We start from the raw sequence: 17,576 nt of genomic DNA, 5'->3' as shown, positions 1-17,576 counted from the left end.
TACCCCTTTAATTTAATGTAGATAGTTTAACACAAGTTTAAAAAAAAAAAATAGCTTACATCACATTTAAGGATAGTGGTGCACCATCTGAAACAAAATATGCTCTGGGACAAACCTTAAGTGTTAAGGTTCCATATTGCAGTCTGTTTGTCAAATCCTATCCCAAACCCTGGATTACACTGTCAGACTCATTTCTGCTAAACCTATTTGAACTGTGACAATTTAACTTTTTCTCAGTACATCATCAAATGCTTTCTAAAGCTATCAAGTCTGCAAAGATGAGCAGGCATTAACCATAATAATCTTCAAATGCAGATTTATTAATCTTTTTATTCAACACATGAAAGCTAGCATTAATCCATATATCAACAAACAGGGAACAAAATGTAATCAAGGCAACACACTTCCCAAGTGAGTCATTTGGGATGAAAGGATATTGAAACGTTTCGAATATCGTCCCGGGGCAACATGTTCTCTACAACAGCAGATAACGGAATCACATGTCAATGTGAATTCTCTCTAATTAAAATGAACACAGGAAACAGCTGTATAATCAAGATAGGCCTTAAGGCATGACAGTAATTTGTGGCCTCACTTAAGATGAGCATCTTAAGCTGTGAACCAAAGGACAGCATTCATCTGTATGTGTGTGTGTGCGCGTTTGCATGCGTGTCCTGAGTTATGGGGTCAATTATTGAGGAACCGAATGTGGGTAGTGGCTCACGTGATCAATCTCACACAGGAATGAAGGATTTCTAAACCATGAAGCTCCCTGAGTTTCTTCATGTGCCTGAAGAAAAAAAAAATCAAAACAGATTTATCAAACCAACAGAATTCGTTTTTTTTCTCATTTTGACCACACAATGTATTCTGAACAACCAAATATAAAACCAGAGCTAAGAATATGAAGTGCAAAGAAGAATGAAACCGTCAGCCAGTTTGCTCTGCATATAAAGTAGGTTCATCGGTTAATGTGTAATATTTTTGGCAGTGTCTGTACCCTCCGCTGTTTCTGTCTAGAATGTCTTTTTTAGGCTGCACTCTGATCTCAAAGGTTTGAATTCTCACAGTAAAGACTCATGCTCGGGGCAGCATTACCTCTGAGAAGTTGAAAGCTCATCAAAGTTGAATGCCATAAGATTCTGACTCCTCTTTGGAGGACTGTCCTTGTTAGATGCTGACTGTGAGAATAAGACGCCTCAAAAACACTTAACTAACAGAGCTACTTTTCTCAGGGTTGAGCTTATGAACCCTTCATAAATTAAAGATGAAGGGAAAAAACTTGATAGTTCTTTAGGTCAATAAAAGTATAAAGGTGCAATCGGTAAATATTTAAAAGAAACTCTCTCACATCTGTAAAAGTGCTTGTTAACAGCCGTAAAATGAGACTAGAATATAAACAAATGTCAAATGCGACAAACAAACATGTTTATATCTGAATCACATCAATTAGGATGCCTTGTTTATGCCCTTAAACTGTGGATCTGACATTTTTAATTCATTATTCATTCAGAAAGTTCATCATCTTGTTGAGGTTAATTATGAAGAGGCATTATCTTTTCACCTTGATGTTTCCCAGAGTATCACTGCTGTATATAAGAACATCAGCATGAATGTTAATCAATATAATGCAGCTGACTGCAAAAGGCAAGTCGGACTTAATTATACCTGGGCTCTATTTTGCACAGCTTCCCAAGGGTGATGGCTGCGTTCTGCCGAACGGCTGCTCTTTTGGCATCTCCAGCGGTGTGGCGTAGCAGCAACGGCACGCAGGCTGTACCCAGGAGGCCACTGGCAGCCCCATCCACTTCCAAGCAATGCCCCATACACAAAGCTGCGTTTCCCACCACCAACTCGTCAATGCCGCCCAGGAGTTTTCTCAAAGTGTGCAGTCCTGAATGAATAAATGTTTGTAGCACACAAAGTCACCGTAAGGCCATAGAGCTTAAGACATCTTATTGAATCCAATCCTCTGCCTCCCTGGCCCTTAGAACTCACGTTTGTCAAGCTTAACCAGCTCCTCACAAGCCTGTGGGATTGAGGCAGTACAGACTGTCAGGGCTTTAATGGAGTATCTGGAGCTCATCTCTCCTCCAACCTGACCGGACAGACACACACGCAAGTTTCATTTAAATCTCTACAATTGCCACCGCAAATGTAAAAACCCCCCCAAAAAACAATACAGCTGATCACCAGAATACGAAAATGTGTAATGGAGGCAGCCCGCAAAGTTAAACTCTTTAACCCTGTAAAGCCTGCTATTTTAAAAAATATTTTGAAATAAATAATTAATATTAAAATATGCATTGTATTTAGGTTTCGTTCTTTCGTTATGTTCTTTGAAACATTTATATTGATCTAATTTTAAAAAGGAAACTTTTTTATTTTGCTTTGTGGTTATTAACAGTTTCAATGTGAGCAAAACTAGATAGACAGAACGACAGATAGATAGATAGATAGATAGATAGATAGATAGATAGATAGATAGATAGATAGATAGATAGATAGATAGATAGATAGATAGATAGATAGATAGATAGATAGATAGATAGATAGATAGATAGATAGATAGATAGATAGAGTGACAGACAGACAGACAGACAGACAGACAGACAGACAGACAGATAGATAGATAGATAGATAGATAGATAGATAGATAGATAGATAGATAGATAGATAGATAGATAGATAGATAGATAGATAGATAGATAGATAGATAGATAGATAGATAGATAGACAGACAGATAGATGGAACAACAGACAGACAGACAGACAGATCCGATGCCAATAAAGGATGAACCAGGCTACAAAGAAAGAAAGAAAGAAAGAAAGAAAGAAAGAAAGAAAGATATGAAACAGTAAATATGGTTTTAAAGGGTTAACTAGTTATTTAAATTCAATTTGGGTAATTTTGGAAATTTGGCTTTTGGAGGTCTTTTCGGTAGTGATTTACATTGCCAATTAAATGCAAGGGGCATAATCTCTACCATCTCCAATATATTATATCCAATTTCATTTGACTTTATTTCCTAACAGACTCTATTTCAACTACTAAAACCTGATATAGGCTCCACCTTCAGAATCTTCAGCAACTTCTTCACTATTCCATTCCGCACAACTTCCTGAGTGGCATCAGAAGACATCGGGAGGAGAACGCTCAGCAAACCTGCACCTCTCTGAAGCCGAAGACAAAACAATATGTTTAATACCAGAACTCCCATCATTAGGACAGATAGGACATTTCAACAGGATAAGGCTGTACTCCGATGTATTTCAAGGCGGCTTGTCAAAAAGGCAGTTCAAGCTGTATCACAGCAGTAAAACTCAGTCAAATCCATAATAAAACCCTTTCACCTTAACTGTACTCAGTGCAACAGCCTGACTGGAGAGATATGAAGCGCTAAGGCAGCAAAACCCAAGCAAACAACCTGGAACCTGATTTACATAGTCAGAGAAAATAGTCCCCAATAGGGCCTGGGGCTGCTACGGTAATCACTATGTAAATGCTTCCGTGAATGCAAAATCCTTCTCTTGGGGATGTTAGCCATCTAAGGACATCCATATATTTAAACTTCCATTTTTGATCTTGTAAAACCCACATGTGTAAATGTTTTGTAGAGATCCTCTAGAGATGCAACCCCCCACATCCTGCAGGATGAACATTTTAATAATTAATGAGCAGAAATCTACAGTTCAAACGTTCTGGCGGCTCCCATCATCAGAGGGTGGGTTGAAGCACGCTTTGGCCTTGGTAAAACGAATTCAACTCACTGTGATGACGCCTCCAGAGGAATCGCTCAGCAGGTCCAAGCACCTGCTGCTGGCCAGAACAGCGTACTCCTGTGTGTTGAAAGAGAGCCAAAAAGCATTCTCTCCAATTTTCCTTTGCTGTTTCAGACATGATTGCAACATATGGAGAGAAAAGGCACTAGAAGAACATTCTGCCTAGCCAAGGCCCTTTAGCTACAAAAGCGCTTGATGTGTTGGATGAGGGCTGGCCAAAAGCCCAGAATATTAAACTTCCTGCTTTACCTGCACAACTTGAGAGGGATTTGAGGCTAAGTTGATCATCAAACCCAGAAGGGGATAGAGGACACCTCTACATTCACAGGCGACGCACCGCTCCTGTAACCAAAACAGAGCTTTATCTTGACAGTGCCGGAAATTAAATTCATGTCCTTTTCTCAGTTTTAGCGTCTGTGGGAAATGCCGGTTTCACAGCTCATGTAGCAAGATAGCAAAAGGAGCTTAAAAACAAACCCTGCGCAAAATTCCCAGTGCAAGACGTCATACATAATTCAGCAATTTTCAAGGACGGAGTATATGGGAGCTTGGTCGTGATGTAAAGGGTTATCATCTCCAAGATTACCATTGCTTGAAGAGAGCATCTCCAAAATTCTTCACGTCCTGCCAGATTTTTATTGATGACATCATCCAGAGCCATGCTCCCGATCACAGAAATCACAGAAGCCAGGATCTTGTAGTCAGCTGTCATATTTGACTACATGGGAAAAACAGCATTAGCCAAATTTTGGACTATTTTAATTACGTGCACTAACATTTTTTGGGGAAAAAAATAATAATACTTTTATTCACACTGACAGTAAAGAAATGTTTCTTGGTGAAATCCGCATATTCAAATTAGGAAAGAAGAAAGTTTGATAACATTTTAGTTTAGGGTCGCATTCTCACTATTGACTAGTTGCTTATTAGCATGCATATTACTGAATATTGGCTGTTTATTAGTACTTATAAAGCACATATTAATGCCTTAAGGTCCTTTCACACTGGACGCGATTTTGACGCACGAATAATTCGCGCGATAGCTTTATTTTTTGATCAGCTGTTTGTGTAATGAGTGCTTCCACACCGAACGCAAATGTGCTGCAGCGAAAAAACGACTTTTATTTTTTTCGCTTCGATGTCGATTTTTTTTTACTTTTGCGGCGACAGAAAAGGCTTCAGCCAATCACACACAAGGAAACAACGGTGAAGCTTGTTGACGCTTTGGCCGCTCTGACGTGGCAGCATTATGTGCGAGAGAAGAGAAGTGTCACAACATGAAATGTAAACTAAAAACAAGCAATACATTGAAACTAGAAACTTTTTATAATGACAGCATTTTTATATTGCCTATTCCGCATCTCAACGCACGCATACCCTATCATTTATGACATGACGTTGTTTCTTACCAGCAAAAGAACGAGGCATGGGATAAAATACCTGGGATATATAGCTGCTGATGATTTATAATATTTTTGACTAGGAGGGAAATAATTGATGTAGAATATTTTCAACATTCATGGTTTTGTGTTTCATATTATTTTTGCATGCATGTAGGCCACACACCAGAGCATGTGCGTAAATAAAGCGGAGCGGGGTGACGCTTAAATAGGCCTATAAGTTAAAAAACTCAAACATACACTCACCGGCCACTTTATTAGGTACACCTGTCCAACTGCTCGTTAACACTTAATTTCTAAGCAGCCAATCACATGGCGGCAACTCAGTGCATTTAGGCATGTAGACATGGTCAAGACAATCTCCTGCAGTTCAAACCGAGCATCAGTATGGGGAAGAAAGTTGATTTGAGTGACTTTGAACGTGGCATGATTGTTGGTGCCAGAAGGGCTGGTCTGAGTATTTCAGAAACTGCTAATCTACTGGGATTTTCACGCACAACCATCTCTAGGGTTTACAGAGAATGGTCCGAAAAAGAAAAAACATCCAGTGAGCGGCAGTTCTGTGGGCGGAAATGCCTTGTTGATGCCAGAGGTCAGAGGAGAATGGCCAGACTGGTTCGAGCTGATAGAAGGGCAACAGTGACTGAAATAACCACTCGTTACAACCGAGGTATGCAGCAAAGCATTTGTGAAGCCACAACACGCACAACCTTGAGGCGGATGGGCTACAACAGCAGAAGACTCCACCGGGTACCACTCATCTCCACTACAAATAGGAAAAAGAGGCTACAATTTGCAAGAGCTCACCAAAATTGAACAGTTGAAGACTGGAAAAATGTTGCCTGGTCTGATGAGTCTCGATTTCTGTTGAGACATTCAGATGTTAGAGTCAGAATTTGGCGTAAACAGAATGAGAACATGGAACCATCATGCCTTGTTACCACTGTGCAGGCTGGTGGTGGTGGTGTAATGGTGTGGGGGATGTTTTCCTGGCACACTTTAGGCCCCTTAGTGCCAATTGGGCATCGTTTAAATGCCACGGCCTACCTGAGCATTGTTTCTGACCATGTCCATCCCTTTATGGCCACCATGTACCCATCCTCTGATAGCTACTTCCACCATGTCACAAAGCTCTAATCATTTCAAATTGGTTTCTTGAACATGACAATGAGTTCACTGTACTAAAATGGCCTCCACAGTCACCAGATCTCAACCCAATAGAGCATCTTTGGGATGTGGTGGAACGGGAGATTCGCATCATGGATGTGCAGCCGACAAATCTGCGGCAACTGTGTGATGCCATCATGTCAATATGGACCAAACTCCCTGAGGAATGCTTCCAGCACCTTGTTGAATCTATGCCACGAAGAATTGAGGCAGTTCTGAAGGCAAAAGGGGGTCCAACCCGTTACTAGCATGGGGTACCTAATAAAGTGGCCGGTGAGTGTACGTTTCATATATACGTTTAAATAATATAATGCTATTTTTTTTTATTTCATCTATGTTGATAGCTATATGAAAAGGGAACCGCATGAGATGAGTAAGGATCATAAGATGCCCAATATATCGAAAACATTTGGAATGGGTCAGACATAATTTTGGCCACTTATTAAGTTTTGTTTTGTAGAAAGCCTTTCTTTAAAGTGAATTTCGTTTTGTATAAATTGTATCTTAATTTTAATCAATGTTTCATCAACAAATTGCCTGGATTAATAGGAATAAGAAGCAAATATAGTAGACAATAGGACACGGAGGCGCCGGCGCGTGAACTTGAGCGTGTCTCATACCGAAAACTGACAGAAAACACTAGTTTATTAATAAACAATTCAAATGTTTAATGCATAATCCTTACTTTGGATGGTTCTTTGTGGCAAAGTTTTAGCTACTTTACAAGATTAGCATACTCCCCTTCAGACTCTCTGTTCTTTAAGATTGGGTGCACACAAAACCTTCTTTTCTGTCTTTTAAAGAAAACGAAAAGCTCGTCTTCACTGGATGATGATGATGATGATGATGATGAAGTGTCCGTGTTTTCTCAGCTGTCGGCGCAAAAGTTTTGGAATGTTGAAGCTCTGAACGTCGCAAATTCGCGTCGCGGCTGATGTGAATGGTTTTGAAGCGAACTATTCGCACGCGAACTATTTGCTTTTCCGTTTCGCTTTTTCGTTACGCGTCCGGTGTGAAAAGGGCCTTTATTCTGCATGACCATATTCTACATTCCTTAATCCTTCCCAATACCTAAACTTAATAACTACCTTACTAATTATTAATAAGCAGTATCAGGAGTTTATTGAGGCAAAAGTCGTAGTTAATAGTTAGTTAATAGTGAGAATTGGACCCTAAACTAAAGTGTGACTGAAAGTTTTTCAGTATAACAGGATAAATATTATAAAGTACCTTTATAATAAGACACAAGAAACAGCTCTCATCATACTAGTATTCATATGATGAGTACTAATACTAATCATATCAGTAATTGGATGTCTACATGGACTGTAATCTATGTTGCATGTAGCATATTTGCATGCTGCAGTATGGTAAAATAATATATTTGTACAGCTTAAACCAAAACTAAATACACTGCTTAGCATGTGGAGTCAACCTTCAGGAAGAGGGTTTTGGATGGCATAATACAGAGTCAGACGGAAGACATTTCAAAGCTAAGATGCATAAAGGGACTTTGAAAAATAAGAAAAGGTTTCTTTAGTAATTATGTGACTGTATGTTATAACAAGTCCTACAAGGTATATAGTCATATGTCTTCTAGTTGTAAAGCCAGCAATGTACAATCCAGTGCCAAAATGTCTGATAAATCAGACAATAAAGCATTAGAATATGATATTATGATTTAGAATATTATAATTATTAAGAGGATGATTATAAATGATGTTTCATAATACATTACCAGCAGATGTTCAAGAGGAAGGGCAAAAACTGCTGTGAAGATCTCCCTTGACTGAATCTTAAATCTGAAAAAGATAAACAGCAACAAAAAAGTAATAAATAAAGAAATTAGCTACTTAACTAGGATAAAGCTTAACTGACTAAAATCCTCAGATAACCCTCTTGTTGTAATGCGCAAAGAGCAATGGAGGCAAAAGATTAAAATGCGTTATAATGTGGTGGGCACTGATCCAAGCAGATCTATGGTTTCAAATCCCACGTACAACACGAGACAAGACCAATATGGCTAACCACCCTTATCTAGAAACAAGAGAGCGGCTTGAATTCACTGAACACTTTTCATTGACTATCTATCAAACTGTTACGCCATTCTCATTTCCTTTTGTGCATGAAGTGGCTGCTTAATTCCATCTCCTGGTCACCGGGAACACCTTTCTCTATCTGTAAGGTGGTGAATGACTAGAAACGTCACTCTCTCACAGAGATAAATGGAGGGATTCGTGAATGTGATGGATTGTTTTGTCTTAAATGTGTTCACTTTGCGTTCTCAAGGGACCTGGGCTGTTGAGCTGAATGAATTTGAATGTGTCTCGATTTAATACGTGCAAGCGACTATGATGTATGGGAATCTACTAGACTCTCAGGTGGGTTGTGCCCAAGATTTTGTAAAAAGAGTCAGTTTCGCTGTTTCTCTCACAGGCATTCAGATGGTAAGGGCGACTATATTGATTGTGCATACTTATTTTCTGCAGCCAAGTACTCCAGAACTGTCAGCGCCAACGCGGAGCTCGTATCACGGCAAACACAGCTCATCAGGTTCTCAGCCGTTCTACAGGAGACAGATCGCATTCGTTATGGGCTCATTAAAAGCCAAAAGGACTTTAATAAAACATGCTATAACAGTAGTAGGCATTCTGCATGCTAGCTAATGAGATGAATCACAGATAACGTAGCAACACACCACTTAAATCTGTCTCCTGCTCTGGTTTGTAGAAAAAACAGAAGGTTGGGATGAAATTGACATCAAAGTGGATTCAAATAATTATTAGTAAAAGCAATACATATATTTATTTTAAACATATAATATGCACTTTTTGATATGATTAATTAATTATGCTGTTTAAATATTCAATTAAGTGACACAAACAATTATTATTCTAACAGAAGATAAAAGAAAAAAGCATTACTTTTAAGAGATAAAAAAATGTATCAGTATAAACATGGTGTCTTTAAACTAGCACCTAAATGCTCAGTAATTAATGATGTGATGTATTACTTATTAATTATGTTCTACGAGAATGTATTTTTATCTTTACCCCTGATCTAAAACCATCACAGTATTTCTTAGCAGTGTGGCACGCCAATCCATTTTGTTTCACATAATTAGTCCTGTCTAAATGGCTAATTTGACCTCATACGTGTTATGTTGTAAGTAATTAATTATTGGCACATCATTTTGTAGACTGCAATTGCAATGCATTCAATATGACACCAAAAATACTGTACATACTGGCATAAATCAAGGTTGTCGATGAGAACGTCCCTTCCGCGCTGAGTTTGTGAGTACAAGCTGATCAATTCCAGGCTTTCCCTCTGTATTTCACATTCCGGTGATGCCAACATCTGGACTATGTGTTGTCTAGTAACGGGACACTCCATCAACAGCTGTTGGTTCTGCTCTGGAAGGAGCACATGTGTGGAGAGGGTTTAATAAAGACAAATGCAAATTTAAATGACCAGTTAATGAGATTACCACTGAAGGGCACAAAGTACTTACTAAAGAGACTTTTAATGTGGGAGGCAATAACAATTTCACTGCTAGCAGGCAAGAACAGGATAAATTGATATTGACCTGAATTCAGACATTTCACGAATCCTCATTACTTTAAAAATAGGGGGAAGCAGAACCAGACCAAGTGGTGTCGATACATTTTCCATTTTCCAGAGAGAGACCGTTTAAAAGGATAAAAAAGGAATTTGCAAATGGGATTGCTATTTTTCCCTCAGCAATAGCACCTTTCATTTTCAAGGCTTATCTTACCGTTTCCACTGCAAACTGTCCTCCATAGTTTGACTACGGACATGCATAGATCCACTGCATATGGATCTTTTGAATTCTGTGAGGGGCAGCTAAAAACAGAAAGGAAAAAACTGTAATACAGTAAACACACTTCAGTCACGCACTGTAGACCAAATGGAGTTAGAGGGATAGTTCACCCCCCCCCCCCCCCCCCTCCAAAAAAAGCATCCTTTTTAACTAAACTAAAATAACTAAACTAAACTAATTTCCTTACTTTAAATACATAAAATATATTTGTATTATTCAACATATTTAATTATTGCATGTTTGTGTAATATTCTGAGTTGACATTTCACTGTTTTTATTCATTTTTAGAAATACTGAATCTGTTTTTGTGCAAGTGAAATAAGTAAATGCATGCTCACATTTAGTCTAGAACTACAATAACTATCATGTTACAATAACTCCTCAACATGGGGACTGAGAGGTGTCAGTCAATAAATAGGAAAACATATAACTAACAAAGAAAATGTAACTCGGATTTTTTGTTGTAAATTTTTTACTTTACTTGTTACTTAAAAAAAAAACTGATTATGTAACTCACGTTACTTGTAATGCGTTACACCCAACACTGGGAATGACATGAGACTGATGAAATAAATGGCATAATCTTTTTTTTTTGGCTTAACTATCCCGTTTCAACAAACATGTTTTATAGATTAGAGACCACACGAGTGCAAACTGTATGAAGCTAACACAGCGAATCTCCCAAACAAACCAATCAATCATTGTCAAACACGGATAAACCCTTTCAATTTCATTCTGGTGTGGAAAGTTCAATTCCAACACAAGACATGATCACACAGCAGAACCAGATTACACATCTGTTGTTTAAATGTATTTAAATTAGTCAATTAATTTTAATAGCATATTTGGTTGGTGCAAGACAACCGATAAGGGGAGAGAAAGCTGCTTGATAAATGATGAAGATGCAATCAATCATACGCGGATTATGCATGCACACTTTATAATACTACAGTAAGTATATGCACAAAGCCTAAAATTCAATTAATTAAAATACAACTTCTAGAGAGCTTTACACAGCCATTTTCAAATGTTTAAAGTACATTCTGACCACAAACTGTCAGGTTTACTTCTTTAGCAACCTTACCTTCTTACAATGCCATTAATGATAATGAAGCCATTGTTTAATCTGAATAATGTCTGCCCAGTACCTGTGAGGGACACCAGATAAGGTCAGTGTTAGTAGGTGTGTAGTGAGAGCCATATATCAACAGTAAATCACAGTAGCCAGCCCCAGACACACAATATGCTCCGTTCAAGGGCAAAAGAGCGTACAAGGAGAATAAACAAAAGCTCATCAAGAATAAGAGAGCGCTGCCTTATCTACACAAAAGCAGTGTTCATTCTGAGGAAATACTAGAAATGAGTTCACAAAGAGCCATTCAGGTATCTCACCTGAACAAAACATTGGCACAAAGCTTTCAAACTTGGAGAACTTTCAAGATTATGCTTCACATTGCGCAGGCCCATATTTTACCCTTGCGGAATACTTCTGACACTTTAAATTGCTTAGTATTTCTGTTAGAAAGGACTGCAGTATGTAAAGTATGAAGTTCAATTGAAAGTTTGATTCAAACATGCATGCAGTCCTGAAAAAAAATGTATTATGGTTTCCACAAAAAATGAAGCAGCACAACTCAATTGTTTCTTGAGCACCAAATCAGCATTAGAATGATTTCTGAAGGAGTATGTGAGACTGAAGACCGGAGTAATGATGCTGAAATAAAACTGAATTTTAAATTGTAATAATATTTATTAGGGATGCACGATATAGGATTTTGGCCGATATTCGATATGCCGATATTTTCAAACTAATTTTGCCCGATGCCGATACCGATATATTTGTATTTTTTTTAAGTGCAAAAAAAGCTTATTAAAGCTGCTATTAATGTTCTCAGTCAAGAGCAGTGAGTGATTTCCTCTGTGTTTTGTTGTTTTATTAACATTAACGGGATAGTTCTCCCAAAAATTTAAATTGTCATCATTTACTCTCTCAAGTTTCTTTCTTCTGTTGAAATTATAAAAGTTATTTGGAAGAATGTGGCTAACCAAACAGTTGCTGTACTCCAGTGACTTCCATAGTATATTTAAGCACAAGAAAGAAATGAATCCAGGTTTGAAACAACATTAGATAGACAGAATTTTTATTTCTGGGTGCAGTATCTCTTTAAAGACAAGCGGCAGAATATTATTACTGTCTCTTTAAGAACTGCACGCGAGTAACGCGACGCGTCTAATATACACGCATTTGACAAGCAGATTTTCTCTGTTTGCTTTCACTTTAGACATAACCAACTTTGTTTATGTAAACCTTGTGTGTATTTGACAGTATCAGCGCAATAAGACTCGAAAGATTAGTCCAGTATGCAGGCGCTGTGACAGGCTTTAGTTCCTGTGAGCGTCCGGTGTAACGCGCTCAGAAAAGCGCATGTTAGAACAGCGCATCAGCACGTGAATGACATGTTTACCTAGCAAGACTTTGACGCACATGCAAACAATGAACTTTTGTGAATTGCGGTGTCCCGTGACCGTGAGTGTAACTCTACCTCTGCGTTTACATGTGATGTGAATGTACGTCGCGTTGTACAGTATGTTGAGATGAAGGCGCCAGAATTGAACTGATAGAATGCACGATACTATGATTTTTCTTCAAAAGCAGATCGTGGAGACATTTTAATCGTCCACGATCAAAAACCGTGAGACGCACGGCACACCCCTAGTTGGAAGTTTAAGTTGCTGGCGCTCATGCTTCGTTCACGGTCGTCACGTGCGCATAGGAAACACGCCACCCTATCGGCAAGACTCATCGGCAGAAATATTCATCGGCCGATGCCGATGATGGTCATTTTAAGCTTTTATCGGCCGATACCGATGTTGTACCGATATCATCGTGCATCCCTAATATTTATGTAATAATCTGCATTTTTGATCGAATAAATGAGGCTTTGGTGAGCATAAGAGACTTCTTTCAAAAAAGAATAACTTTTGAAATCTCTACATCTGCTGTATTTAAAAACATCTGCTGTTTGTATTGTTTTTGTATATGAATAGAAATTGAGTTTTAAATGTAACTTAAATATAATTGAAAAATATTCACTTCAATATTCTCTTCTTTTGTGAGGTGTGACAAGTAGCCCTGGTTTCCCTTATATATAGTATATTTTGTCACAATCTAAATATATGATCTGTGCAGTGATATTTTGACAAAAGATCAGAATCGAGCAGACAAAAACTGACAGGTAATTCACGCGTTCACTAACAAAGTCTAAAAAGCTTGCGCGTGTGCTTGTGATAGGACTGTGTCTGTCCTCTGTGGCTGATCATGAGGATTAGTTTCCTCATCATGAACTGCAAATGAACTGCAGAGCAGAATCAATGAGCCCTCCGCACAAAATTCCTCACTGCTCTCCTCTCCGTATCGATCCCGAGTGCAAGAAATATCGCCCTGGTTGCTGGAACAACACTGGGTAAACCGAAGGCATATTTCAGACAAATCTGAGGTTCAACAATGCCTTAAAAATGTGTTCGTCCTACCAAAAAACTGCAGGAGTTTAGTGATAATTAATTAAATAAACAAGAAACAACAGCAGGATCTATTAAAAAAGGACTCTGAATTAATCATGTGAACTTACAGTCTTTAATAGCCTGTGAGAGCAGCTCCAATCCACCACAGTAGTAAAGATGGATCTCATTGGGTCTGTCGAGCTTCTTCAGCAGCTCTGGTACTGCCATGGCCTGTCCCGTTCCCGCTTGTAACTCTTCCCAAGCTGCCTTTTCCTGGAGAGCCACCTTCTCTTCCAAATCCACTTGTCTCAGATAAGCTATTTCAATGTAATGTATTGTGACTGCTCCATGAACATATATCTTTTTTTGCAAATTCATGTGGAAATACTCTATTAAAATGCATAGAACGGAAATCCATAATGCCATTACTCCTCTGGAAAAGTTCAAAATGAATGTAAATGAGCAAACTAATGTTCTAAAAACTGCTGGTGTAAGCATGTGACGCTTTCTACAAGAAAATGTAGAGAGAGAATCGTGTAAAAACTACAAATGAACGCAGTTTATTCTGGTACTGCTGAGAGATGCTTGACAGCAACTACATATTCAGGCAGATGCTAAAAGCTAATAACAACGTTAGTCCTACTTCTGCTGCTAAAGAATGGATCTAAAGTCCAAAATATTGACTTTGCCTTGCCTCAGATCTTCACAGCATTTTTTAATCATACCTTTGACCATGGTCTCCCGCTGTGGCTCTATCTCCAAAATCTTTCGATAGCAAATCCTGGACTGAAAGTGAAGCAAAAAAAAAAAAACATGATAAAAGGACAGGTGTCAAATAAGGTGAGAAATATAAGTGTAATCCAGCTTTAGGCTTGAAAGGACAGAAGGACTTCTATTGAACGATACATACCTGTGGGAAATCCTTGAGTGCTAGGTGAGATTTCCCCATGTGTATATACGCTTTAATACACTTCTTATTGCACTGTGAATGAAAGTTTTAAATTTTAATTAGCCACTTGTTTATTTTATCAAAAATAAACTATTATTTTATCCCAAAAAAAAAAATTATTAGAAATTTAGAGTTGAAAACGCTGTTCTATAATGAACATGTTTTTCATTTCTTATAATTAAAACTCATTTTGATATCTTTTAGGGGGCATTAAAAATCATCCTCTTCAAAGAAATGAAATATGTGAAAGAAAACCTTAAGTAGTGTAATCTTTTATTATTTATAAAAAGAGGAAAAAAGAGGGAAAAAACACATAAAACCAAAAATAATATCAGAGAGACCCCCTGTAGATCTTCATTACTGTGTGACAAGATGCGACCCTCTGAAAAACTAAAAAAGATAGTGCTGTCAAATCGATTAATTGCGATTTATCACATCTAACATAAATGTATAAAGTGTATATATATGTGTGTGTGTGTATATATATATATGTGTGTGTATATACATATATATTTTTATATTTATAAACTTTTGTTTAATTAATTGATTAAACATCGCAATTAATCGATTAACCGCAATTAATTGATTTGGCAGCACTACTTTTTATTAATTATATGATAAAGATGTGTGCACACACTTTAGAATAAGAATACATAGATATAGCTAGTTCTTACTTAACTTTCTAAAAGTTTTCCAAAAGCAAAGACTATTCGGCACAGACCAGAAGGAACTTCAACCCAATTTTCTAATGCTGAGCAACTATCCAGTTCAATACAAACCCACTCTATGGGCCCTGCAGTTCTCACCAGACAAGGTAGAATAATAAAAAACTCTCCGCTTCAGCTGACACTGAAAAATGAGGGGTCATTTCTCTGACCTCTTTCCTACTGATTTACTCACCCTCAGAGCCCACTCACAGTCACTTATGGCCTCCTTATATCTCTTCAACTTGATAAAGGCCTACATAATACATGAATGTGAGACAGTAAAATCACAAGAGGAGAAGTCTCACGGGAATATCAGTTATTATACGGCTCATCTGATTATTGTAGAAGAACTTGTTCTGAAATGTAGAAGTACCTGAGCTCTGTTTGTATAGAGAGCCTGCATGTCACGCAGCTGCTCCAAGCCTTCGGTATAAAACTTGACAGCCGTTTCGTAGTCACCTTGAGTGAAAGCCTCATTCCCCTGCTCCCTTAACGCTGCGGGTCAAACGAGGACAAAGGAAATCTAGACGTTGCAAACTGACAGTGCAAAACGGCCCAAAAACTGCCCATTTCGCTCTCAGGCTTCAGCATACACACCGTTGGCTTTTTCCTCTTTCATCTTTCTTCTATGACGTCTCTCTTCGGCATCTTTCTCTAATGTCCTCAAGAAATTCTCTGACGAATCGAAGGGTAAAACAAACCGTTGCAAGATTTATAATAAAAAGACAAGAAGTGAAGATAAAGGTTAGCAAGTTTGTATTGATTTATGAATCATTTACAAGACTTCAAGGGCAGACATTCATGTTTTATACCTGAAACCAAATTATTCAACAGAGACAGAGAAGTCTTGTCAACTGCTGAACACAGAACGGATAAGAGACTCAAATACACAAACCCAGGCCTACCTGGATTTTGACTTGATTCATACTGGATGTTCTGAAAAGAAGGAGAAAAGCAGTGTTACTGTAGGCTAGTTTTGAAGAAAAAAAGACATGGTTTTTTTTCAAATATTAGGTATGAATACAAAGCATGAAATAAGTCAATTATTATTGATAATCCCGAGTCTGTAACATGTATTTAAAATGCAATAAAGGGTGTTTTTATTCACATTGTTATATTACATTTTTAATACAGACTGAATACTGTAACGTTACCTGGGGCAAATTTTCAGATGAGGGATGTTTTTTAATAACAGTCTTATTGATTGTGGTTTTACATTGTTCCACCTGCTCCAAAGATGAGATGAATTGATCTGCCTTCGCAAGTGTTTTCTCTTGACACGACATATTGGAATTTAACTCTTTTACCAACTCATCTGCAATCAGATATCAACAAAATTCAATAAAATAAAATAAAAATCGAATTACATTTATTTCATGTTATGTTAATTCCACATTTACTGAGAGTCCCGTCTACATCGGCTTAACGTGGCGTTGTATAATTACATTCCGTTATAACAGTCGCGTCGCGTCGCTATCCTTTACTGTCTATGTCGCTATCATCAATGAAGATGGGTTGTAAACAAACAGCACTTACCTATCTGGTCAACATTCCTCAAAAACCGTTCGATATCGTCGCTATCTTGCAAAGCCATGCTTCAAAACGAATTCACAAAACAAAAGGAATTTACTGAAGAGAAGTGAGGCAGTTTTGTTTACGGAAGTGTATCCGTAAGCATAGCAACAGCAGCCATGTGTAAATGAATAGTTTGCTCCTGCTGGTAAATGCGTATAACTACATTACGCGGTCAAAAGATCTGTGACGATCTTATATCAATTTAAACTTTGTTTTGTTATAACGAATGTTTAGCAACGTGAAAACACCACCCTTTCCCCTGTACAATGACAACCACACACTCATTCTGTCACAAAATATCTTTTAGGGCAGATGAAGGTGCTCCAATTCGTGAATATAAGCAAGCCAACGACTGAGATGTAATTAAAAAAACATGCATACTTACACAGATACAAATGTTTTATTGTGCCTTTCTTTTTCTGGTTGTTACTTTAAAACATACTTTATTGATCCCTAGAGTGACATTCAGTCACAAAATAGCAGCTGTATTAAATGTAGATAGCAGAAAAACGTCACTATAAATAATGCAATGCAATACAATCAAACAAGACAGTGCAAGACAAAACTTGAGTACAATGGCATAAATGCATAAGTATTTGGTAAACAAGATTGTGAAGCTGCATTCTGAGACATCCGAAGTGCTAACGGGT

At 37.8% G+C, this 17,576-nt stretch overlaps 1 protein-coding gene across 1 annotated transcript; it reads right to left on the bottom strand.

Moving 5' to 3' along the window:
* Positions 1-381: 381 nt before the first annotated feature.
* ttc12 (tetratricopeptide repeat domain 12) lies at positions 382-17,211 on the bottom strand. Its single transcript, XM_056263497.1, is given in 22 exon segments — positions 382-790; positions 1,669-1,894; positions 1,999-2,098; positions 3,075-3,176; positions 3,772-3,840; positions 4,033-4,125; positions 4,370-4,501; positions 8,089-8,152; positions 8,827-8,916; positions 9,598-9,766; positions 10,129-10,217; positions 11,279-11,342; positions 13,824-14,012; positions 14,421-14,481; positions 14,606-14,677; positions 15,545-15,604; positions 15,725-15,846; positions 15,949-16,026; positions 16,257-16,287; positions 16,506-16,666; positions 16,888-16,980; positions 17,208-17,211. Coding segments are annotated over 22 exon segments (2,139 nt in total). The 3' UTR covers positions 382-720.
* Positions 17,212-17,576: the final 365 nt, after the last annotated feature.

The sequence above is a fragment of the Rhinichthys klamathensis genome, unplaced genomic scaffold (genome assembly GCF_029890125.1).
Source record: "Rhinichthys klamathensis goyatoka isolate OS25496 unplaced genomic scaffold, OSU_Roscu_1.1 h1tg000206l_1, whole genome shotgun sequence".
NCBI lineage: Eukaryota > Metazoa > Chordata > Actinopteri > Cypriniformes > Leuciscidae > Rhinichthys > Rhinichthys klamathensis.
This window is presented reverse-complemented; position numbering and strand designations above follow the sequence as displayed.